This window comes from Oryctolagus cuniculus, chromosome 14 (assembly GCF_051225735.1).
Source record: "Oryctolagus cuniculus isolate XC-2025 breed Fujian yellow rabbit chromosome 14, ASM5122573v1, whole genome shotgun sequence".
NCBI classification, from domain to species: Eukaryota; Metazoa; Chordata; class Mammalia; order Lagomorpha; family Leporidae; genus Oryctolagus; species Oryctolagus cuniculus.
This window is the reverse complement of record NC_142880.1, coordinates 485832-511222: the sequence shown is the minus strand read 5'-3', so window position 1 is coordinate 511222 and position 25391 is coordinate 485832. Positions and strand designations below refer to the sequence as shown.

General features: G+C 43.0%; 1 protein-coding gene across 3 annotated transcripts in view; it reads left to right on the top strand.

Annotated features, from left to right (window-relative positions):
* CERT1 (ceramide transporter 1) overlaps positions 1-25391 on the top strand; it is a 122264-nt gene that overhangs the window by 78127 nt on the left and 18746 nt on the right. For 2 of the 3 annotated variants that reach the window (XR_001792585.4, XM_008251138.5), the window contains exons 7-12: positions 340-497; positions 5940-6032; positions 14923-15009; positions 17775-17867; positions 18379-18456; positions 24536-24631. Coding sequence is in view for 2 of the 3 variants with exons in the window: in XM_008251138.5 (XP_008249360.1) it covers positions 340-497; positions 5940-6032; positions 14923-15009; positions 17775-17867; positions 18379-18456; positions 24536-24631 (605 nt within the window). In the remaining variant the exon portion in view is untranslated. The remainder of the gene's footprint in view (positions 1-339; positions 498-5939; positions 6033-14922; positions 15010-17774; positions 17868-18378; positions 18457-24535; positions 24632-25391) is intronic. The other variant, XM_017339031.4, reaches the window with a different exon arrangement.

Sequence of the window (25391 nt, the reverse complement as noted above, 5' to 3'; positions counted from 1 at the left end):
AAATGTCAGGTAGCTCTTGCCACAGTTAGGTCCCATTGTAAGCTGCGGGAATATTGTTCCAGTATTGCTCCTCCTATCACTTGCTTCACTGGGCGCAGCACAGCAAACAGGTTTCAGGAAGTAGATCTGAAGAAAAGGACTTGTGAGTACATAATGCTGCCACAGAGCGTATTGGCTCACAGAGCGTGGATAGAAGATTTTTAAATGTTGGGCCAGAGAGGAATAATTGTTATCCATAAATATGTTTAAGCTTGCTAGTTTAATAAATATTTTTAATCTTTAATTGTAATGAAGAATTCTTCATTTGGAAGATTTTGAATGAATACCTCTCTTTTTCAGTGTTTCCGCATGTAACACCTAAAGGAATCAATGGGATAGACTTCAAAGGGGAAGCGATCACTTTTAAAGCAACTACTGCTGGGATTCTTGCCACGCTTTCTCATTGTATTGAGCTAATGGTGAAACGCGAGGAGAGCTGGCAGAAGAGGCACGACAAGGTGAGACCAGTTTCTCCTGCTGTTCATTGCTTGATTGAACTTTTCACCAAAAGTGACTTCTTAAGAGAGTAATGTACTTGATTGATGGAAGCAGTGGGCAGTGTACAACTCCCCTGAAATTTTGTGAGAATCTTAAACTCATCTTCCTAATAAGATTCTCCAGTAATTTATTTAGTTACCATACAGTACTCTTTCCTGATAGGATTGAATCTAAACATTTTTATGATGGGATTAATAATGCTTTGGGATAGGGGTGATGAACCATACCTACCTTTATTGTATGTGGTATGTAAAACTGTATTTAAGTTGTATGAACTTACTTCTTAAGCCCCAATTTATTTAGTTAAACATTTACTTACTACCATCATAACAGTGCATTTCCCAGGGTTGTTGTGATATCAGGTAAGACATATTGTGTTGTTTGAACACTTCCCTGTGTTCACATTTTCCCACCTTTGTTTAAACTATAGCTCTGATAATACATTACAGTCTGAGTCTTTAATTTCTGGTGTGAAGTATGGCTCCGTGAATTTGTTTCCTAGGAAAACTTGGCTTTGTAATTCAACTTTGGTAAAATAGTAAAATGTTAGAATTGACACATACCTAGAATCTAGTTCTAGTCAGCACTGTTGTATAGAAGAAGGAAATGTGTGCCAGGAACTTGTCCAGAGGTGTTAGGTAGCAGAGTGAGATAATTTTTTCTGTTCTCATACTGCAGCTCCATAGACTAGGCTAGAAACCAGCCTGTGTCTTCTCACTTATCAGTTAAGTTTTATGGCTTGCAGTATTTGAAGGTGTTTCAGTTTGACCAGTACCACCTGATGTTCTGGCAGAATGGCCAATTTTGAATAGTGCCGTGTATCCAGAAAGATGCCCGTGTTTGTCAAGAAAAGAGAAGTGTTCAGTACAGAGGCAGGTGAAAGCAAGTCACATGGACTCTCAGTATGTCTTCTTTTAAAACAGACAATTTTTATGAAAGTATTGCTTTAAACTGGAGTATTAGACTCCTCTTATCTGTGAAGAATACATTCCAAGACCCCCAGTGGATGAGTGAAGCCATGGATAATACCAAACTGCATGTGTACTATGTTTTTCCCTGTACATACTACCTGTGATAAAGCTTGATTTATAAATTGGGCGTAAGATAGAATAGGTGTGTCACAGTGCACTGTAATGAAAGATGAATGTGTCTTGGCAGTCAGTCTTGTCTGTCACTTTGTGTCTTACTGTACTATACTTACCCTTCTGGATGACCTTGGCTAACAGACAGTGAGACCACGAACCGCAGTGCTCTAGGAGCTACTGTGTGGGGATTTCATTTTCTTTCTGGAGTTGAAATGACATATCCTTCAATCATCTACTGTAACTACACTGCATCAGAAATTTTGGGACTGGTGTTGTGGTACAGCAGATTAAGCCACCACCTGTGACACTGGCTCCTATATGGGTGCCAGTTTGAGTTCTGGCTGCTCCACTTCGAATCCAGCTCTCTGCAAATGTGCCTGGGAAAGCAGGAAAAGATGGCTCTGGGTGCCTGCCACGCATATGGGAGACCCGCATGGGGTTCCAGGTTCCTGGCTTTGATCTGGCCTAGCCCCGGCCATGCAGCCATTTGGGAAGTGAACCCCCAGATGGAAGATCTATCGATCTCTGCCCTTCAAACAAACAAAATAAATAAGTCTTAAAAATTTTTTAAAATGTTTTGAGAAAACCTTTTTACATTATATAGCAGTTTTTCAGTATTCAGATTTGTTATTTTGAAAAGGGAGATTGGCTTCTGCCCTCACACTTGTTATTTTTATCCATTCTCTTTCTTTACTGCATAACAATATGCAGAGAAAATCAAAGAATCTGAAAACAACTACTTTTGTTGCTTCTCCATGCAGTATTCTTAACCAAGGAACACCCAGAAAAGATGGCTGTATCCTTGGAATCCAGAAAATAATGTAATCTGTAATCACCTTATGGGGCTGACTGGTGTCAGATCTTGCTTATCCTTTCCACTGTACAGAATCCCAGTTAAATTGTACATGGAATGTAAGTATGCGTGCACACGTCTGCACATTTGTGTTCACACACACATATTTGATGTGTGGATTTGTTGATGAACAACTATCCACTCAAGAACTTTCTGGTGTTCGTTGTGTGCAGAAACTTGCCGAGAAAGGTGTTTAGCAATTCATTTATCTTTTAGGTAATTCAAAATTTAAAAAAGAAAGGACAATGATAACAACATGGTTTTATGAAATTGTACATCTCAAGAAGTATTTGCATACCTGTGGTGTGCCTGGGTTTAAGCCAAGAATGGGAAAACAGTAGTGAGCAAGAAGCAATCCCTCAAGGAGCCTAAAATCTGAGAGCAATTAAATAGCTGATAATAACAGGTATTTACTAATATAGTTGTTTAATTATACTTTTATGTGGATATATAATGTTGATCCTAATATTCTTTCAGTGAGTTGAAAGTTAATAATATGTAATGGTGATAGCTTTTCATGATTGCCTATAATAAAAATCTACTCCTGTAGAAGAAGTATACTTAGTTGTTAGGCATTCCTGTACAGGAAAAGTAGAAATCCTATTTTACCAATTTTAGTTCTAAGTAAGAGAAAACGTATTCATTGAATATAGATGTGTTTGCATGAATAGACTCAGGCAAGTAGCTCCGCATACATGTCTTTTCACTTGCCCTTGAGGATTTTTAATGCTTATATTGGTACTGTGGTACAGTGGGTTAAGTAAGCCATAGCTTGGGACGTCCACATCTCCTATCAGAGTGCCTGGGATCAAGTCCCACCTCCACTTCTGAGTCAGCTCCCTGATAATGTGTTTCCTGGGAGGCAGCAGATGATGGCTCAGGTACTTGGGTCCCTGCCACCCACCTGGAAGACCTTGATGGAATTCCTGGCTCCTGGCTTTTGGGGAGTAAACTAGTGCATGGATGATTTCTTTCTTTCTGTCTCTCTGTCATTTTGCCTTTCACATAGATAAAAATAAATGAACTTTTAGTTTATTTAAAAAATAGAAATATTACCGCTATATGCATTTTACTGTCTTTTTAAAACAAAATTTTTTGTTTTTAATTCGCATGTCAAAGGGAAAAAGTACTCACAAGTGCTGATTGCCTTTCTAAACAGTGGGGGCCAAAGCTGAGAACCAAGAATTCAGTGTAGGACTCCCACATGGGTGTCAGGAACCCAGTTAATTGATCCATCATCGCTGCCTTCCAAGGTCTGTATTAGCAGGAAGCTGGAATCAGGAGCCAGAGGCAGGAATTGAAGCCAGGTACTTCGGAGTAAGATATAGCATCTTAACTCGTGCCTTATCCAGTAGACTAAGCATATTGAAATTAAGGTGTAGCATAAATAGACTAAAGTGTACTGTTTGTTTTGGTTACAAATTGATACACCCTGTAACTGGTCATCATGACTTCTAATACCCTGGGAGATAACTTCATGCCCTTCCCTTAGCCATACCAATACAACCACCCAAAGAGCTGACCACATGTGTTAGGTTTTCCACACTCTACCTATAATATTGGAGAAGAGTTACTTAGAAAGGAACAAAGGTTATTTCAGCTTGCAGTGCTACTCACTGTGCACAAGTGAGTAGACCCTTTGGGTGAGGCATCTGGTAGGTGAGAAGAGGGAGAGGGACAGTCCCACGGCACACCACGGTGCAGAGAGATACATAAAGCCCACTGTTCTTCTTCACTTACACTGTCATCGTGGCCCTGGGGACCCAGTCTCATTCATTCACTTCTCAAAGGCCCCAGCTTCAGACACCATAATTGAGACAAGCCTCCTCTTTTTTCTATTAGCCATTAACAGTAGACTTTGGGGTTTAAACATCTGAATTAGTTTGGGGAGACATATCCTGAACAACACGTAACACCACGGTTCTGATTTTGTTTCATAGATTCGTTTTGCCTGTCTTGGTCATCGTAAAAATGGATTCATAAAATACATTTTTTTATCGATTTTTTTTGTCTTTTGTTTGTTTGTCTTTAGCATTGTGAGATTTATGCATATTGCTGCATTTAGTGATTGTTTATTCTTTCTCTTTGTTAGATAGTATTGTACTGTAATGCATTTTAATTGTACAGTTTCACTTAATCTATATTCCTGTGGAGGGCCATTGGTTTTCGTTTTTTGGCTGTTAGGGAAAAGCTGCTGAAGATTCTCATGTATATATTTTGGTGTATAAGCTCTCATGGTTAAATACCTGGGAATAAACCCCTGGTTTCTAGGATATGTACTTTGCCTTAGTGGATACTGGAAAGTGATTTTCTGAAGCCTGTTAGGTTAATTTACATTCCCATCAGCATATGAGAAGTCAGCTTACACTTCACTCCTGACAGCATTGTTGTGGGCGGGGAGAGGACAGGGAACAGCACTGTGGTGCACCGGGTTAAGCTGCCACTTGCAATGCTTCATCTCTACTCAGAGTACCTGGGAAGACAGTGAGTGATGGTGGGAGTTACTTGGGTCCTTGCCTCTCAATGTGGGAGCCCAGGATGGGTTTCCTGGCTCCTGGCATTGGCCTGCCCCATACCTTGTTGTTTTTGCCATTTGGGGAGTAAACCAACAGTTGGAAGATCTCCCACCATTTCTATTTTGAAATAATAAAATAAATAAATCTTTACAAAGCAGAGTTGTATGTGATCTTTTTAATTTTAGCCATTCTAGCAGATCTATAGTCCTGTTCCTCCTACCTACACTGAAATCACCTGGTGAATAAGATCTCTGAAGCTAAATTTATTGATGTGCACTACCTTTAATTCAGATGTGGTATATAGAAGTAGTTACCTTTGTGTAAGTTCTCTGTGGACCTTTTTTTGTTTGTTTAAGTTCTTTTTTTATTTTGAAAGGCAGAGAGAGAGAATCAATCTTCTGGCTACTTGTTCACTTCACTAATGCCCCTAACAGCCAGGCTGAGCCAGGCTGAATGCAGGAACCCAGAATTCCATCTGTATCCCTCAGCATTACCTGCTGCCTCTATGGTGTGCGTGAGCAGGAAGTTGGGTCACAAACAGAGTAGTCCAGAACTCAATCCTAAGTCTCCCACTTGGGTATCAGGAGCTCAGTTAGTTGAATTCTTCCCCTCTGCACTGCCTCCCTGCCAGGGTCAGCAGTGGTGTGTATGTAACTCAGCCACACCCTTGTGGGATGCACATGTCCCACCTGGTATCTTAACCACTGTGCCAAATGCCTCTCCATTAAGGGAGTGGAGATTTAAATGGTGATAGTTTCTATGAAGTATATAGCCCAGAGGACAACGTTTAATCGGATAGAATAATGCTCTTCTTTTTCACAGGAGTAAAATCAGTATTTGATCAAATTGTAAAATAACACTGAAATACAGAGGAAACCCACTTAAAAGACTTCACTACTTAAAATTTCCACTTTAAATGATATTTTCCTTTTTTCTCTCTCTTAATAGGAAGCTGAAAAGAGAAGAAGAGCAGAGGAAGCATACAAAAATGCAATGGCAGAGCTCAAGAAGAAATCCCACTTTGGAGGGCCAGATTATGAAGTATGGATGTCTGTTGTGATCTTAGAAAAGCAGCTGAGCCATATCTCAGGGAAGACGCTGGTCTGAAGTGGCTCTGTAACCTTCAGATACTCTGCATGTGTAGCTTGTTCCTCAGTATTTATTTTAGTAAATGTGTAATATGATATGTAAGTGTCAGGCTTACTCTGAAGTGTTTTTATTGCCTTCAAAGTTTGACGTGGACTTTCAAGGGCCCAGTATTAGGCTGGCTCTGATAATAGGAAAAGTTTTTTTTCCTCCCCTGTGAAGATCATTTTTAATATTACTTATGTTCTTTAAATTCTTTTTAAAAGATGTACGTATTTATTTGAAAGGCAGAGTTACAGAGACAAAGGCAGAGAGAGAGAGAGAAGTCTTGCATCCTCTGGATCACTCCTCAAATGGCTGCAACATCTGGACTGGGCTGATCTGAAGCCAGGAGCTTCTTCTGGGTCTCCCACAAGGGTGCAGGGGCCCAAGGACTTGGGCCATCTGCTGCTGCTTTCCCAGGCCACAGCAGAGAGCTGGATCAGAACCAACGCCCATATGGGATGCCGACACTACAGGTGGCGGCTTTACCCACTGTGCCACAGCACTGGCTGCTGTTATTTATTTTAAAAAAAGGATGAAGATTTATTTATTGAGTTGTTTGTTTGAAAGGATGAGTGAGAGAGAGAGAGAGAGAATCTATCCATTGGTTCATTTCCCCAAATGAGCACAATGGCTGAAGCCAGGAGCCAGGAGTTCATCCTGGTCTCCCGTGTGGGTGGCTGGAACTTATGTGCTGGAGACATCATCTGCTGCTCCTTCCCAGAGACATCAGCAGGCACCTGGCTGGACTTGCACCTGCGCTTCAGTATGGGGTGAGGGTGTCCCAGGCCCAGCCTAACCCACTGTGGTGCAATGCCTGCCTCCTCGTGCTTTGTTTTAGTAAAAGCAAATTACGGAGGAAAAAATCTAAGGCAGAAGAGTTCAGTCTGTGCTGTGCTGCAAGATTTCATCCACTCAAGAACCTGAATTGTTCCAGTTGCCTTTACCGAAGCTTGGAAGTGTTTGAAATCAACTTGTTTCATCCTGTACGGGTGCTGGTTCTGTCCTTGCTGCTTGTCTTCTAATCCAGCTCTCTGCTGTGGCCTGGGAAAGTTACAGAAGATGACCCAAGTGCTTGGCCCCTGCACCCATGTGGGAGGCCCAGAAGAAATTCCTGGCTCCTGGCTCTGGATCAGCCCAGCTCTGGCCATTGCAGCCATTTGAGGAATGAACCAGCAGATGGGAGATCTTTCTCTCTGTCTCTCCCTCTGTCTCTAACTCTACCTCTCAAATAAATAAATAAATAATTACAAATTCTTAAAAAAAAAAAAAAAAACCCTCTCCAGATTGACATAGCACATGAAAATTTTATGAGCTGTTTTTGTCTAGCATTTCTTAATAGAAAAAAATGTGTAAAAATTTATTTGGAAAATGTGATTAAACATTGCTGATATTCCTGAAATCAGCATTTTAAAAATGAGATAGTAAGGAGTACTGTTGATGTAGAAGCAGAATGTAAAATGGTTATATATATATATATATATTTTTTTTTTGACAGGTAGAGCTATAGACAGAGACAGAGAGAAAGGTCTTCTTTCTGTTGGTTCACCCCCCAAATGACCGCTACGGTCAGCACTGCACTGATCTGAAGCCAGGAGCCAGGTGCTTCCTCCTGGTCTCCCATGCAGTGCAGGGACCCAAGCACTTGGGCCATCCTCCACTGCACTCCCGGGCCATAGCAGAGAGCTGGACTAGAAGAGGAGCAACTGGGACAGAATCCAGCGCCCTAGCTGGGACTAGAACCTGGAGTGCTGGCGCCACAGGCAGAGGAAAATGGTTATATTAAGAATACAGAGGCAAAGTTTCTCGCCATTTGTATTTGAAAAAGGGAGGTGGGGGCTGGCGTTCTGGCATAGCAGATAAAACTGCCACCTGCGACATCAGCGTCTCATATTGGCACCAGTTCAAGTCCCAACTGCTCCACTTCTCATCCAGCAAAGCAGCAGTAGATGACCCAAGTCCTTGGGCCCCTGTCATCCACATGGGATACCCAGAAGTTCCTGGCTCCTGGCTTTGGCTGTCGCGGCCATTTGGGGAGTGAACGGCAAATAGAAGATCTCTCTCTGTCTCTCCTTCTCTCTATCTGTGAACTTGCCTTTCAGTTAAATAAATAAATAGTTTTAAAAAGAACAAGAAAATGGAGATGGAGGAGCTACTAATTGGCTGGATTTTCATTTAATATTTATTAATTTTTTAATTATCTGAAAGGCACTCTGCCTTTATTTGACAGACAGACACAAAAGGGGCTGGCGTGGTGGCGCGGTAGGTTAACCCTCCACCTGCAACGCTGGTATCCCGTATGCGTGCCGGCTCTAGTCCCAGCTGTTCCTCTTCCAATCCAGCTCTCTGCTGTGGCCTGGGAAAGCAGCAGAAGATGGCCCAGGTCCTTGGGCCCCGGCACCCACGTGGAAGACCCGTAAGAAGCTCCTGGCTTCAGATCGGCATAGCTCTGGCCATTGAGGCCATTTGGGCAGTGAACCAATGGAAGGAAGACCTTTCTCTCTGTCTCTCCCTCTCACTGTCAGTAACTCTACTTCTCAAATAAATAAATAAAATCTCTTAAAAAAAAATAAAAACAGACACAGAAATGGAAATCTTCTGTTTACTAGTGTACTCCCCCAAATGCCTGCAGCAGCCAGGCTGGGCCAGACTGAAGCCAGGAGGCGCCACCTCAGTTCTGGTCTTCCACATGATGGCAGGGACCGGTGTATGTAATGAGTCATTACCAGCTGCCCCCAGGGTGCAAATTAGCATCCAGCTGGAGCAGGAGCAGGACTGGGGACTGGAACCCAGGCATTCTGATAAGGGTTGCGATGCAGGCAGCTGAAGAGATTCAAGCATCACACCAGATGCCCAGTCCCTGAGTTTTTTTATGCTTCAATGGATTTCCAACCTGGGTTGTAATATTGTGAAATTGTCAGTTTGTTTCTTCTAAAATGTATAAAAATTACATAATTAGCTGTTCTTGCTGGTTTTAAAAATCTTAATCATTGAAATATAAGCTATTATAATTTTTATTCTCAGGCAGATTGTTTCACTATTTTAGGTTAGCTTGGGAATAACTATTGGCTTTTTAAATATATTTTATCATTCATTCGTATTTCTTTAACGACTCTTCCTTAGCCTTTGGCTGTTTTTAAGTTTCTTTTTCTGGTTGATTGGGAAGATGGATAGAATTTTCCTTTCACTTTTGCAGTTCTTTTCTTCTTTAGTGTGTGATTGTTGGTTTTACCAAAAGACGGTTTGGGTCCTGCATGCAGTTCATCCCTTTATCTTTAATGTCCTATTTATCTGTTTATTTTATTTATTTAAAGTCAGAGTTAGAGACAGATCTTCCATCCACTGGTTCACTCTCTAAATGGTGGCGATGACCAGGGCTGGGCCAGGCCAAAGCCAGAAGTCCAGAGTTTATTCCAGGCCTCCCATGTAGGTGGCAGGGGTCCAAGCACTTGGACCATCTTCCACTGCTTTTCCCAGGCCATTAGCAGGGAGCTGGTTTGGAAGTGGAGCAGCTGGGACTCAAACTGGTGTCCATGTGGGATGCCAGCGTCTCAGCTTTACCGCCCTGTGCCACAGAGAGGCCCTTTTTCTGACTGCCTTCCTTCTCATCTGGCATTGTGGTTGGAAAGCATTGTCCACTTCAAATGATTATTTTCTGTGTTTCGTTGTTGGCTTTTGTGTTTTTGTTTTTAGCGGTCTGTTTAAGTGTATTGTTGAAGTATCTGAATTTTTAAGCTTACGTTACAAAGTGGGAATCTGTTTTTTATTCCTGCACTTGATCGTAGCCAAAAGGCCTAGAAGCTATGGAGTTTTTTTTCCTCTGGCATTGTTGAGTACACATCCTTTGATTTTTATTTGAAACACCCCTTTTTTTCTCTCTTAAGTGAGTGAATGGTTAAGGATACTCTAATTTTTCCCCCTCACTGAATCCTGTGAGATTTAATTTCTAGTTAAACTTAAATTCTTACATAAACGGATACCTTTTCTTCAACCTTTTCAGAGTTTGGAGCCATCTATTTTGTCTTGTGTCTGTATTACACAAGAATCGTGTATTACATATTGCATGGGCTTAATTCAAACTATGACATTATTTTGGTTATTATTAAATTTCCATGATGTTGTAGTTAATAAGCAAAGCTTAAATGTTTCTGTCATCTGCAGCCTTGGAAGTTCCTTTGTAACGTTAAACCCATTCTTAAAACTGCAGTGCAGGGCCCTGGGGCACTCCAGACTTTATAAGACATGGGCAGAGGCAGATCCTTCTAGATCGCGTAACGCACAGCTAAAATAACCTGTTCTCTGAGTGTGTGACTGATACAGGGGGTTATTGGGTGGTTCTGATAACCTCCCAAGGGGAATGTAGGTTAGTGATTCTGCTGATGTGTTCTCTGAAGCACTTGCAGCCCCTGGAATTAACTGAGGGCTGGACTCCCAGAGGAAATATAGCACTTTAGTGAAACCTTAAGAATGAGTAAAGTAAGAAGGCATTGGCCAGGTGAATAGCCCCAGTTGAGTGTTTGCTCCAGGCACCGGGAGCCAGAGCACTACTCTGCTGAGTCTACCGATGAGAAGAGGGAGTAGGAGGAGAGTGACTCGAAGAGAGTGAACCCAAGGAGGAGCTCTTCAGATCCTGAGGTGTTGGGTTTTCTTTCCTCAGTCTTTATTGGTTTTCATTTTACTTGAAAGGCAGAGGCAGACTATCCATCGTCTGGTTCACTTCCCAGGCTAAAGTCAGGAGCCCAGAACCCAGCCTAGGTCTTCAAGACAGATGGCAGGAACCCAAGTACTTGAGCCGTTAGAAATACTGGGTTTTCAGCAAGAACATGACATTTTCAGATCTCGGTTTAGGAAAATCATTCTTTGTTGCAGTGAGAAGAGCAGATTGAAGGTGACAGTTATGTCTCAGGGCTTGGGGACTTTTCCCCAGTAGTGTAGATGAGCTGGATTTGCACAGAAGCAGGGAGAGTGGAGACACACTGATCACATGTTTGGAAAGCAGGACTAGGGAGTGGGGACTGAGTCACGGCTTGGGCTGACGTTGCAGCAGGGCAAGCTGTTTGTGTTGAAGCTCTGTTGGTGTTGTGGGAATGGCTTTCCCGGCTGTCCAGCATTCTTGCTCCCGCATGATCTAAGTGTATGATAATGGGAGCAGGATTTATTTAAAGAGAGAGGGAGAATCCATTATTCAGGCATGAGTACAGGCAAACTCATGAAGAGGGACACACACCATGAGGTGACCAGAGGGGAGCAAACCCTCTAGCTCAGTGGACCCCTTTATTAGAATATAGAAACATGGTGGAATTCAGGCAGGTTTCAGTACACATGATGTCTTCTGGGAACGTGTCCATGGGTCTCTTCGTGGAACTCTGCACACATGCTCATCTTGGCATCTTCAGAATTCTGAAAGAGGCTTGGGTGCATCATGGGAAACAGTGTGCTGCATTGACATTCAAAGGGGTAGACTAAGCTTGCATGGCTAGAGAGAGCAGCAGACCCATTCATTGGGAGTTTCCCATGAGGAAACCTGTACATGATTAAGCATAAAAAGTCTAGCTCCCGAGAGTAATGGTCTGCCTGTGAATTGAGACCATGGCCAAAGCCTTGGAAATGAGTGAGAATGATGTAGTTAGAGCCACTACAGGTGGTCTTTGATTTATCGACTTAACAATTTTCCCACCTAATGGTGGTGCAAAAGCAATATGCATTCAGCAGGAATGGTACCTGGAACTCTAAATTGTGACTTCTTTTATGCTGGCCAGGAGCAGGACTCGAGCAGTTGTCAGGCAGCTGGGAGATCATGAGGGTGAGCACTAGGACTCTGTGGTGCGCTGTGTTGCTGTGTTCTGGTGCGGCCAGTCAGCTGGGTGTATTGAATGCACTCCAGTTTGCCATTTTTCTAATTTACTGTAGGTTTATGGGATCAACACCATTGAAAATTGAGGATCATCTATGTGAAACAGGAGTAACTGCATTTAAAGGATGGCGAGAGCATCCAGCATGCTTAAGGGCAAAAAAATCTAGAGAGCAGTCTTTCTTACAGCTCCCTTAAAGGGCCGCTGGCATTGTGGCATAATGGGTTAAGCTGCTGCCTGTAACTCCATCATCCCATATGGCTGCTCCACTTCTAATCCAACTCCCTGCTAATGTGCCTGGGAGAGCAGCAGAAGATGGCTAAGTCCTTGGGTCCCTGCACCCATATGGGAGGCCCAGATGAGGCTCCTGGTTCCTGGCTCCCAGTTTCGACCAGGGTTGTTGTGGTCATCTGGGGAGTGAACCAGTGGATGGAAGATCGATCTCTCTCTCTCTCGTTGCATTTCAAATAAATAAAGTAAGTCTTCAGAAATAAAAAATAAAGAGTCCTTAGCAGGAGAAATCCTATGAGGGCAAATAAGACAAAGAGGGCCTATTAGATTTAGCAATAGATAGTTCCTTCCCTTTATACATGTGACAAAATAAAAGGATGTTTTTCAAAGTCCTTTTTAAAAACTTCTTCTTTTTTTTTTTTTTTAAATAATTTAGAGATCTTCTATCCTCTGGTTCCCTCCCTAAATGCTCCCACAACAGCCAAGGGCAGGGCAGGAAGATTTCAGGTCAAAGCCAGAAACCTAGAACTCCATCCTGGTCTCCCTCACGGGTGTCAGGGATCCAAGTACTTGCACCATCATCCACTCCCTCCAAGGGCATGCATTAGCAAAAAGGTGGAAAATTGAGCAGAATGGAGCCAGGATTCAAACCCAAATACTCCCATATGGGATGTGGCATCCCAAGCAGCACCCAGCCTCTGCACCAAATACCTACCCTTGTACTTTATAGTTTCATATTCTGATACAGCTGAGGTCACACTTGCACAAAAATCACCTACTTTGTGCACCTGGTCTCCACCTAATACCTTTTTTTTTTTTTTTTAAGATTTATTTATTTATTTGAAAGGCAGAGTTACAGAAAGGCAGAAGTAGAGAGAGAGAGAGAGGTCTTCCATCCACACTGGTTCACTCCCCTATTGGCCACAATGGCCGGAGCTGCACCGATCTGAAGCCAGTAGCCAAGAGCTTCTTCTGGGTCTCCTATGTGGGTGCAGGGGCCCAAGCGCTTGGGCCATCTTCCACTGCTTTCCCAGGCCATAGCAGAGAGATCTGGATCAGAAGTGGAGCAGCTGGGTCTTGAACTGGTGCCATATGGGATGCTGGCACTGCACACAGAGGATTAACTTACAGCGCCACAGTGCCAGCCCCCAGATACCTTTTGAAAAGTAGTCTCTGGGATGTGGGCATGCAGGCACAGTGGATTAAGCTACCACGTGGGATGTCTGTATCCCATCATGGATTGTCTAGCTCTAGTCCTAGCTTCACTCTGTTTCCAGCTTCCTGCTCATGTGTCTGGGAGGCAGCACATGATGGCCCAGCTACCTGGAGTCCTGCCACCAACATGGAAGACCCAGATGAAGTTATGGCTCCTGGCTTCAGCTCAGCCTAACCCAGGCAATTGTGGCTGTTTGGAGGAGTGAACCAGTGGGTCGAAGATCCATCTCCACCCCTCCCCCCCACCTTTTCAAATATATGAATTTTTTTAAAAACTAATTTCTGTAGGCCTGACACTGTGGCATAACGGGTAAAAGCCACTGTCTGGTGCGCCAACATCCCATTTGGGCACTGGTTCAAGGTCCTGCTGCTCTACTTCTGATCCAGCTCCCTGTTAATGGCCTGGGAAAGTAGCGAAGGATGGCCCAATTGCTTGGGCCTCTGCCCCAACGTGGAAGCCCTGGAAGATGCTCCTGGCTCCTGGCTTTGGATCTGCCCAGCTCTGGCCTCTGCAGCCATTTGGGGGTGAACGAGTGGTTGGAAGATTTCTCTCAGATTTATCTCTACTTGCTTCTCTCTGTCTCTGTCTCTCTCTCTCTCTCTCTGTTTAACTCTGCATTTAAAATAAGTCAAGAAATTTTACAAAATAAGATACTAACAAAACCTGATTTCAGAGGATGGACACCTAGGAATTTTTAGTGTAACAGTTTCTCCAAGTGACTGATGCCCACTGTTCTGCCATATAACCAGACTTTCAAAGGGCAGCCCAACTGTTCTTTCTCCATAGAATGATTAGCTCTCCTTTGGAAGATCCCTCTCTGAACTCTGTATAGTTTTTATTGGCTGTAGACCTGCTGCAGCTCTGCACTACTCTTCTCCAGTTTTATGTCTCTGCCATCAGTTTTGCAAGCCCTTGGCTGTGCCCTGCAGCGCAGAAGTAGCCATAAACAGTACATAGATGATTGTGTGTGATTGATTGATGGACACCAATGTTTTAGTTTTGCCATGTCATGAAATGATTGCTTTTTTCGCCCAGCTACAGGAAGGGGCAGAGTGAATGTGACCATGGTCCACAGGTCATCAGGCCCTACCCTGGTACCTTAACATATGGGTAGTGTGATACTGTTGAAATAGTTTATGGAAAATGGATTTAGTCACATTTATTGTAGTGTGAAATTTTTTCAAATCCATGCATATTTTTTTCATAACATACATTTTGTGAGATTTTCAAGACACTCTCCCTCACTTGCACTGATTTGCACCAAACTAAACTTAGCTTTACATTTCCTTAGTGTTGGTCAGAACACCGTAACTATGTGAGTACTGAGTGGGTTGTAAGTGTGACACTGGTGGATTTTCCATAGAGCATGTTCCTCATCCTTGTGATGATGTTACCTGCTCTCTTGACTTGTCTGGTAAATGTGTGCTCCATGAATGGAACACAAAGGTTTTCAGTATTCTCTGTTGCCTTGAATCAACCACTGTTTTTTTCTGTGTTTGAACAGGAAGGCCCAAACAGTCTGATCAATGAAGAGGAGTTCTTTGATGCTGTTGAAGCTGCTCTTGACAGACAAGACAAAATAGAAGAACAGGTATCCCTGCTACTAAGACCCTAAGCTGGAATCCATCTTAACACCATAGGCATTCCTTGATATATGTTATTTCATATAAATAGAACTGGAAAATTTGTCCTTAGGAAAATGTTATAAATCTGTTCTTTTGTATATCAATTTCCAAGCAATTGGAAGAATTTCAGTGATTGCTTGAAATAAGTATGCACGGTTAATATGAACTGAAATGGAAATATCCTGCCTGTTCCCTTGAAGTATCCAGCTTCAACCATTCTGTTAATATCAGGCACATATTTATTCTGATTAAAAACTCTCTTTACATTCTCTTCACCAAATAGCCCACAAATTAGAAGAGGTGGTGGTCAGAAATTTTACCCCTGCGGGTTTACTGTTAGCCCCTTCACGGTGTCGACTGTGCTCACCTGGAGTTTTTCCCCACCTTTCCCTTGCTCAGGACTTCATTCTCATCGTTGAATCCATGGCACTTACACCCAGCTTTCTTCCTGTGGAAAGCAGAGGACGCATTTCTCAGATCTTTTAAGTAGATGGAACTTAGGTACTTAAGGATGAATTTTAGTTACTCTTTCCAACACTCTCGCCACCGCACTCCCAACTTAGGTTGTGCTACTTGCTGTAGAAACTTACTTAGCCTTTTAGGGGGACAAATCTGGATAAACAGGCTATTGAGCGTCTTGCAGATAATCACATGTATACAGATTTCATACTGGAAGTGAACCTGCACAGTGTGTTGGCTGGTTCACTCCCTCTTGTGAGGCAGTCATGACCATTGTGCCCATTTCTTTTCTTGTCTTTTGTTGTGGTGGTGGTGGTGGTTTTTTTTTTTTTTTTTTTTTTTTGGACAGGCATAGTGGACAGTAAGAGAGACAGAGAGAAAGGTCTTCCTTTGCCGTTGGTTCACCCTCCAGTGGCTGCTGCGCTGATCCGAAGACAGAAGCCAGGTGCTTCTCCTGGTCTCCCATGGGGTGCAGGGCCCAAGCACTTGGGCCATCCTCCACTGCACTCCCTGGCCACAGCAGAGAGCTGGCCTGGAAGAGAGGCAACCAGGACAGAATCCGGCACCCCGACCGGGACTAGAACCCGGTGTGCCGGCGCCGCAAAGCGGAGGATTAGCCTAGTGAGCTGTGGCACCGGCCTTCTTTTCGTTTTCTTTTCTTTTTTTTTTTTTTTAAGATTTGTTTGTTTATTTGAAAGTCAGAGTTACACAGAGAGGAGAGGCAGAGAGAGAGAGCACACGCCCATTTCTTGATCTATTTGGTTAAGGTTACATCACCTGCAGCTGTGCCTATTTGCCTGTCTTCATTATATTTCAGATTAGTAATCAAAAATTCATTTCAGAACAGGTTAATGTGTAAAGTGTATTACTCATTTTTATATGCAAAATCTGTTATGAAGCACTCAGTGGAAACTTTGAGTTCAGAGGGACTCTGCTTTTCGAAGTCGGCACAGTGCCCTAGAACAGCACTGTTGTGTTGTGGAAGTCTGAAGTGGTCTGCTGTGTTTCCCTCCACTTTCCTTCTGTTGAGGTTGAGGAACCTGGGGAGGGGGAGGGAAATCTGGGGTCAGGACAACTCAGCGTTCCTCTCAGTTTTGCTGCTGACTGACTGCGCAACTGTGAGCTTACCACGTAGATTCTCTGGGCCTTGGTTTTTTCTAACCAGTAGAAAAAGGAGTGAGATGATGATACAGAAGATCTCTTCTGGCTCACAAAATCGTACCCTACTGACAGCAGCACACTTAGTTAAGAGACTCAATGGAAACATCCGTAAATCTTAGAAATATTCATGAGACTGTCAGATCACTTAATTTACATCCATCTGGACACTCTGGTAGGTGCTCTACATAAGTCTTTGCAGATACTGTGATTTTCCTTGCTTGATAGCGAGGCATGTCAGTATCACAAAGCTACATCATGGTGTGCTGATGATCCAGAGCAGTCAGGACCCAGAGTTGAAGAACTCAGGTCCCTGGGTTCCATCCTTTCCGTGTTCGCTCTCTGTTGGACAGAGCTGTCGACAGCACAGCCATGACCTCAGTGTTCTCCAGGTGCGACACACATCACACATTTTTGAGTTTACATTTTTGCAAACATAGGGAAAGAGATGTGCAGTAAATTTGTTAGAAGTTGTGTTCATACAGCATTATGTAGAAATTACCCTAAGATGGGCACACACACACACTGTACAATACAGTTTCTGGTACATTGCTTTTAGGAGTATTTGTTGCGTACAGGAGAAGACACTAGACAAGCTGCAGAAGGGGAAGGAGCTTGAGTGGCAGCTTGCCAAGAGTAAGGTGCTGAGATGAGGGCAGATTGCTGTCAGGAGAAAGAGGCAGAGACACCCACGTGAGCTGTTCTTGGGAACTAAGTGCAGCAAGCAGTGCTGGGATCCTGATGGTCTAGAAGCTGGGGCCAGCCCCACAGGGCACTGACCAAGTAGGGGATTGGCATGATTGGCACAGAGTTGGGATAGAAGAAATTTGGCAACAATGTTAGACTGATGCATAATACATGATGCTGTGCAGGTAGGGGGGGCTCTGATGAGGAGCAAAATCAAAGAATTTAGCCTGGTGAATTGTGTCTGTGGAGTCAGAGAATAATGTGTTGGGATCCCTACAATGAAAGGTTTGGGACAGGATGTCTGTAGTTCCTTAATACAAGTACTAAAGTGCTTACAAATTAAATGTTGATAGTTCCTGGTTATATTGTGCATGCCTATGCTACAAAAGTATACTTTAAAAACTTCTCATCTTAACATGTTTTTTAGTCACAGAGTGAAAAGGTCAGGTTGCACTGGCCTGCGTCCTCGCCGTCTGGAGATGCCTTTTCTTCGGCAGGGACTCACAGATTTGTACAAAAGGTAAACCGACGTCACAGTTCCCTGCACTCACACCCTGCATTGGGCTTCACTGTTGATGGGACCATCTTGCAGTAGAGTTTTCTCCTCTTTTGAATTAATTTAAGTAATGAGCTTTGGTTTTTTGTTTGTTTCATATGTTGAATACAATATAGATAGTCTAAGACAGTTGGTTATCTTGTTCAGAAGGTAATGATCTATTTTGGGGGGGAAGTCAAAGAGGGATGGGTGTATAGGGACTGGTGGCTAGTCTAAGACAGCCAGAAGTGTAGTTGGTTCTGTGAAATCTCCTTCTCTGGGGTTAAGTGGTACTGTTTTATATGACTGGAAGCATTGCAGTCTGGAAGATTCTGGAACATAGTACATAACAGGTCATGAAGTCAGCACTTGCTGCTGCGCTTGTTTCATACGGTGCCTTGTTTTCTTCCTTTGATCGTGTTTGGAAGTTGGTACAGAATGCTCTGTTGTGCCTTTGTTCTGATGACTTGGTTTTTTCTTTGTCTGTCTCTGGTAGCCCTATAGTCGCTCTTCCTCCATGTCTTCCATTGATCTAGTCAGTGCCTCTGACGATGCTCACAGATTCAGCTCCCAGGTACTGTATGAATGTGCAGATGGATTTCATTCTGTGCTCTGTTTCAGCCTGCTTGCCCAGTTTCTAGAAAGTATTTGGTTGGCCCACCTGTTTGGGTTTTAAGTTTTGAACAGTAACAATGAGCATTAAAAAGACCTTCCTTGTATACTAAACAGTTCCTCTCTCAGGCTTGCATGTGCCCCTGACCATGTATCGTCCACTGTGACCGGCTTGGAATCTTGTCAGATAGGAGGTACTCCAGAAAGATTTTCAAATTGAATTGAAAGAAGCAGGGGCTATGTTTTTTTATAAATCATGTAAATCTGTTCCTTCAGTCCAGATGTTGCAGCTTTCATGGCCATCTTCTCATCTGTAGGATGGAGTTAGTATAGAGGCACATTCATTTTTAATTTAAAATATCTCCCAATTACGTTCAGCAAGGAAAGACTTTTAAATATTTGTATCGTTCATTCCCATTGAGCAAGTTGGATTTTCCTTATGCAGGTTACCTTTGGATGTTATAAGTTAATATTCCTGTTGATATGCTAAAAATATATGGAAACTGCTTCTGTTTGTCATCTCTGAGTGTTTAAAAATATAAGGCAGGAAGCTGGGTGCATACAGTCTCTACCCACAAAACAAGATAAAATTATAGTCAGAGGAATGCTTGTTTAGTTAAATTAGCATTAGTTTAAAAAACTTTTTTACTCTTCACATCTTTATGTCTTTATGGTGTTTGTGTTTTATTAAATCACGTTATGTTATCTTATGTGAAGTGCTGGAGCCCTCTGTGCATCCGGGTCAGCTGCCTCATCTGGGGCTAGTTTTCTAGCTTTCCAGTGCTTCACTGTTGTGACGTACCCAGAACCTGGCTCTGGTGAGGTCTCCAGGAGTGTGAGCTTTACTGCAAATATAATAGAATAATTCCTTTACATCATTTTTTCTTTATCAATTTCCAATAAAAGTTTTTGAAAGTCACAGTGTAAAATAATATTTCTGGGCCGGTGCCGTGGCTCACTAGGCTAATCCTCTGCCTAGCGGCGCCGGCACACCGGGTTCTAGTCCCGGTCGGGGCGTCAAATTCTGTACCGGTTGCCCCTCTTCCAGGCCAGCTCTCTGCTGTGGCCAGGGAATGCAGTGGAGGATGGCCCAAGTGCTTGGGCCCTGCACCCCATGGGAGACCAGGAGAAGCACCTGGCTCCTGGCTTCAGATCAGCGCAGTGCGCCAGCTGTGGCGGCCATTGGAGGGTGAACCAACGGCAAAAGGAAGACCTTTCTCTCTGTCTCTCTCTCTCTCTCACTGTCCACTCTGCCTGTCAAAAATATATATATATATTTCTGTTATTTTACGTGTACAAGTAAAGCTTAGTTTTAACTATGGCTGCAGAAGAGACCGACTTGAAATACACTTTTTTGATTTTTGTAGCTTTTTTTTGTCTTTGAATATCTTTAAGACTTAACACTCCTTGATCAGAAATTACTCTTAGCCAAACATGCTGCAGTGTTTCCTACTTTTATTCATGCTTTCAAAAAAAAATATGTAGAATGAATCAGTGACAAAACTATATAATAAGAGATAATAAAATCACATACTCAAACCCTCAATATTTGTCCCCATTTTCCCTTGAAATGTAAGAACACAGAAGTTGTAATACAAGTGAAAATGTCGTAAGAGCAAAGAGGCAGTGTAAGGCAGTGATGATGAGGCCAGCCCTGCGTGCTAGCTAGCCCCAGCTGTGTGTCAGCCAGAGGGGAGCTGCACAGTGCAGATGTCTATGTCACTAAGGAGTAAGGGCTTGATGTTTAAGACTTTGAGTTGTAACTTAATTGTTTGCACAACTTTTTATGTTACTCAGATAAATAAATTAAGATATACCTTGCTTGTAGTTTTTTTTTTTTTTTTTTTTTGCTTCATATGTAGTGCTTATGATGGACCCGACACTGCTTTGTGTACCAAAAGTGGTGAACTGAAGAAAATAACATTGAGATTTTCAAGTATTTTTCTAAACAGTGTGGTGTCATTAGCGCCCCAACCAGCACTAGAGCCCAGGGGGCGCCGCAGGCGGAGGATTAGCCATGTGAGCCGCAGCACTGGCCCATTTGCATTTCTTTAATAAATTAACTGTTTATGTCTTTGGCCATTTTTATGGGTTAACAGTGCACACTTAATTCGTCATTAATAAGTTATTCCTCCCAGCTAGCCCCTGTGTGTAGTAATAGAGGTGATTATGTTCCTTTCACATGGTTTGTAGAAAGAGGCCTGAACTATGTTTGAACCCTTAGAGGACAATTTTATTTTCACATGTTTGTGTTAATAATATTAGAAAAATCCAATTCAGTGAACTCCCTTAATGGCATCATACTGAAATCTAAGATGGAATAGATTAGACTTGGAGTGATAGCATCTCTTATTCAAATGTATTTTGTCTCCATTTTTCCACAGTTCATTGGTTTTGAAGATGCTGCTTATGTTAGTTTAGCATATTCAATTCTAGGTCTATAAAACTCAGAGCCGTGATTCTTGAAATTATGCTTAGCCTAATTAAAACTAGCAGACTGGGGCCAGTGCTGTGGTACAGCAGGTTAAAGCCCCGGGCTGTAGCACCAGCATCCCATATGGATGCCAGTTCAAGTCCCAGCTGCTGCACTTCCAATCTAGCTCCCTGCTAATATGCCTGAGAGAGTAGTGGAGGACGGCTCAGGTCCTTGGGCCCCTGGAGAAGCTGCTCGACTCCGGCTGTTCTGGCCATTGGGAGAGTGAAACAATGGATGGAAAACCTCTTTTTCTCTCTCTGTACCTCTAACTCTTTCAAATAAATAAAATCTTAAAAAAAAAAAAAAAAAAAAACTAACAAAACTTTTCACCTGTTTCATTGATTTTGATCCAGTTTTTTTTTTTTTTTTTTTTTTTTTTACGTGACAGTAGGTATTACTTGTTTTATAGAATGTTGATTTTTTAGCCTAATAAAATGGTCAGGTTTTTTGTTTTTTTCTTTAAAGATTAATTTGAAAGAAAAACAGGGAGAAACGGATCATCCATCCACTGGTTCATTCCCCAAATGGCCACCAACAGCTCTGGACTGGGCAGACTGAAACCAGTAGCCAGGAACCAGGTCTCCCACATAAATGCCAAGGGGCCCAAGCGCTTGGGCCGTCTTCCACTGCTGTCCCTGATGTATTAGCAGGGAATTGAATTGGAAGGAGAGCAGGTGGACTTCAACCAGTACTCTGATATGGAGTACCGTTCCGAGCGGGGGCCTAGCCTGCTGCACCACAGCACCCACCCTGTGTTGTAGTCTTGACTGCAGATGTAAAAGGCCTCACGTCTTTTTGAGCCGTAGAGTCACAGCTCAGCAGCAGACTGAGCAGGTCATTCGGGTGAGTGCTGGCACAGCACTGAAGTCCCAGGAACCGAGTCACTCGACCTGTGGTGATTTTGGCTCCGTGTTTGATTGCAGGGAACATACGAGTCTTTATGGTGAGGTTTTGCCTGTGTTGTCCCTCTTAACCTTACTGTTGTTACCTTGAGGAAGATGGCGCCCTGCAGGTGTCGTGTTGAACCCTGTGGAGAGGCCACCACGGGGTGGTGTTGCACTGCCTAGGAGCGTAGCACTGAATACCCTGAAGTGTTTCTTTGTTGAGCTTTTTCTGTTCTCTTTAAATCAGGGGAGTATATTAGAAGAAAAGACTGAAACTTTTCTGTAGGTACAGTTTTAGGATTTTTTTTTTTATTTAGAAGGACAGTGTTAAGTGTACTTTTTGTGTATTAACTTTTGCTCTCATCTATTCAGTGGTTTTGTGGAATCTGATTTTTTTGTGGATAGAAACACAAATCAGTAACATTTAATTTCTTGAATATTTGAACAACCTAACTCAGAAATAGTCTCCCAAATAAAAACACACTACTTATCTCCATACTTTCTGAAAAAAGAGCTACATGTAAGTACATTTTTTCAAAGCAGAAGTATTTTTAACAGAATAAAATTACTACCCCCACCCTTTTTTTTAAAAAAAGAAGTTTTATTATTTGAAAGGCAGAGTTACAGAGAGGCAAAGAGAGAGAGGTCTTCCATCCACTGGTTCACTCCCCAAATGGTCACAACATCCAGAGCTGTGCCAATACAGAACCAGGAGCCAGGAGCTTCTTCCTGGTCTCCCACATGGGTGCAGGGGCCCAAGGACTTGGGCCATCTTCTGTTGCTTTCCCAGGCCACAGCAGAGAGCTGGCTAGGAAGTGGAGCAGCCGGGACTTGAACTGGCGCCCATATGGGATGCCGGCACTGCAGGCGTGGCAGCTTCACCTGCTGTACCACAGCGCCTGCTCCAGTGCCCTGTTCTTTACACCTTCCTTCACAGGTAACCCGCTTAGAGTAAGACTTGCTTCTGGGGAGCATTTCCTTCTGCCTCAGCTTGGAATAAACTCGGTGTTCTTAACTCCCTTGTTTCTCACCTGAAATCCCATATTCAAACCTAAAGAATTGTAAGATTGGGATCTAAAGAGGACAAAACTTTATCCCAACATAATGTGATACAGACTGATGAATGAAGGCAACACTACTGTGCTTACTTTTGAGACACATTTTGTATGTATTTGTAACTTAGAATCGTTCCTTATCATCCTGACCCTCTGAAAGCAGTTGCATTTTCTAATGAAGACTTCATGAAATTATAGAATGTACTGGAGCGCCTCACATGGATGGCATCCCTTGCTATAGAAAACAGTGCTCCAGCCAGCGCCGCAGCTCACTTGGCTAATCCTCCGCCTACAGCACTAGCACCCCGGGTTCTAGTCCCGGTTGGGGCGCCGGTTCTGTCCCGGTTGCCCCTCTTCCAGGCCAGCTCTCTGCTGTGGGCTGGGAGTGCAGTGGAGGATGGCCCAAGTGCTTGGGCCCTGCACCCCATGGGAGACCAGGAGGAAGCACCTGGCTCCTGCCTTCGGTTCAGCGCAGCGGGCCGGCCGCAGCGACCATTTGGGGAGTGAACCAACAGAAGGAAGACCTCTCTCTCTCTCATTGTCTTAACTCTGCCTGTCAAAAAAAACAAGGAAACAAAACCGTGCTCCAGGGTGAGAGCTGGAGAGCTGCGGCCTGACACCCAGTGTGTGCTTACTTCAGAGCCGGCTTGGACTAGGTCCTTGTTCTGCAGTCCTGATCCACACAGTAGTCTTGAGGGAAATAATAGTGAACTTCAGGAGTAAATTTTTAACTAGAAGTATAATGTACATAATTTCAACCTACTTTCTGCCTACTATGATGTATTTATTATGACATTGTTTTGTGTATACAGTATTTATCACCTCAGCTCTATTTAAAAACATGTTTCAAACTGGGAAGCAAATGTTGCAAAGAATGCACCTGTGAAATGTTACCGATAACTGTGATTGAAGATTCTAGGAGTGTTCAATATGTGTTCAGTTTTAGTTGCTTATAGAAGCTACAAAAGTGTAATTTGTGAATGTTAAAGGCATTTAAATTTCAGTAAAAGAAGCTTATTCAGAAATTTAGAAAGATGAGCTAAAAGGTGATTACGTGTAAAAGCTTGAATTAAAGAATTAGCACAATAGAGTTGGGGCTTGGTTATTTGTAAGTTAGTTCCTCTTATAATAACATCAAGGTTTTTCAATGAAATAAGGGAAAGTGCATCACCTTTGTGTCAGATCTCTAACATATAACTGGGTTTCTGGTATCCCTGCATACTCTGAAGTGGAGGAACACTTGAGCTTCTGACCCCTTTGTGTGTCTCTGCCCTTAGCGTACCATGGTTTTCCACTTTAAGACATCATCTCTGTACTTTAAAGTAGAGGATAGAAGCTTTGATTTCTCAGAAAATGCTGATTCCGGTCACTTGGTGCACATGAGGCCAGGCTGTTGCTTGAGTAAAAGCATCTTGCATTTTTTCCTCTTTTCATTAACCTGAGTGTCTGGAATGTGGACTGAACTCTGGCAGCCATGTAAAACGCCTGCTCACTAACCACTGTGCGTGTGGTTGCTCAGCTTTCTAATCGCACCCTTTCTGAACTGAAGTAGACAGTACTGTTCTGTCTTAGAGCGTGACATACCTGCAGAATGTGGATCCTCACCGCTTTCTTTTTCCTTCCAAGGTTGAAGAAATGGTGCACAACCACATGACTTACTCATTGCAGGATGTAGGTGGCGACGCCAATTGGCAGCTGGTTGTAGAAGAAGGAGAGATGAAGGTAATCCCCACTGAACGTGACAGGAGCTCTGTTGGGTTCTCACTATTATTGCTATGAATGGGGACAGCATCTTCAAATCACTTCAAAACAAGTTACTACCATCAACGAAGAACCAGATATTAGAAATAAAATGTCTCTGTGCTTCTCCGGTTTCACTTGTACTTACTTCTTTGTGATTATCGTATGCATCTATCACCAGACCATGTTGTTTTGCCTAGGTCATAGAAAGAATTGGAGAATTTAGATAGGAACAGATCACATTTAGCTGATGGCCCTTGATTTGCATGTTTAGTTGTTTTTTTTTAAGTACACTGAATGTTGTGCCTAAGTTTCACTTTCTCTCCCTGTTGATCTATACCTATACCTACCTTTTTCTTTTTTTCTCACTGCATTTTTAAAAAAGGGTTTTTTGTTTTTTTTTTTTTTCTTAATTTATTTTAAAGGCAGAGACAAAAATATCTTGCATTCACTGGTTCATTCCCCAAATGCCAGAACAGCCAGAGCTGTGCCAGTGCAGAGCCAGCAGCTAGGAACTCAGTCTGGGCCTCTTCTGTGGGTAGTGAGGACCCAGGTAATTGAGCGTCATCTTCTGTCTCCCACAGCGGTCATTAACAGGAAACTGGATTGGAGGCAGAGCCAGGGCTTGAGCCCAGGCACTTTAATTTGGGATGCAGATGTCCCACGCTGCATCCTAACTGCTGTGCCACATGCCTGCCCTTGCACCTGTTTCGATGTTTGAACATTGCTCAACTAGTCTTGT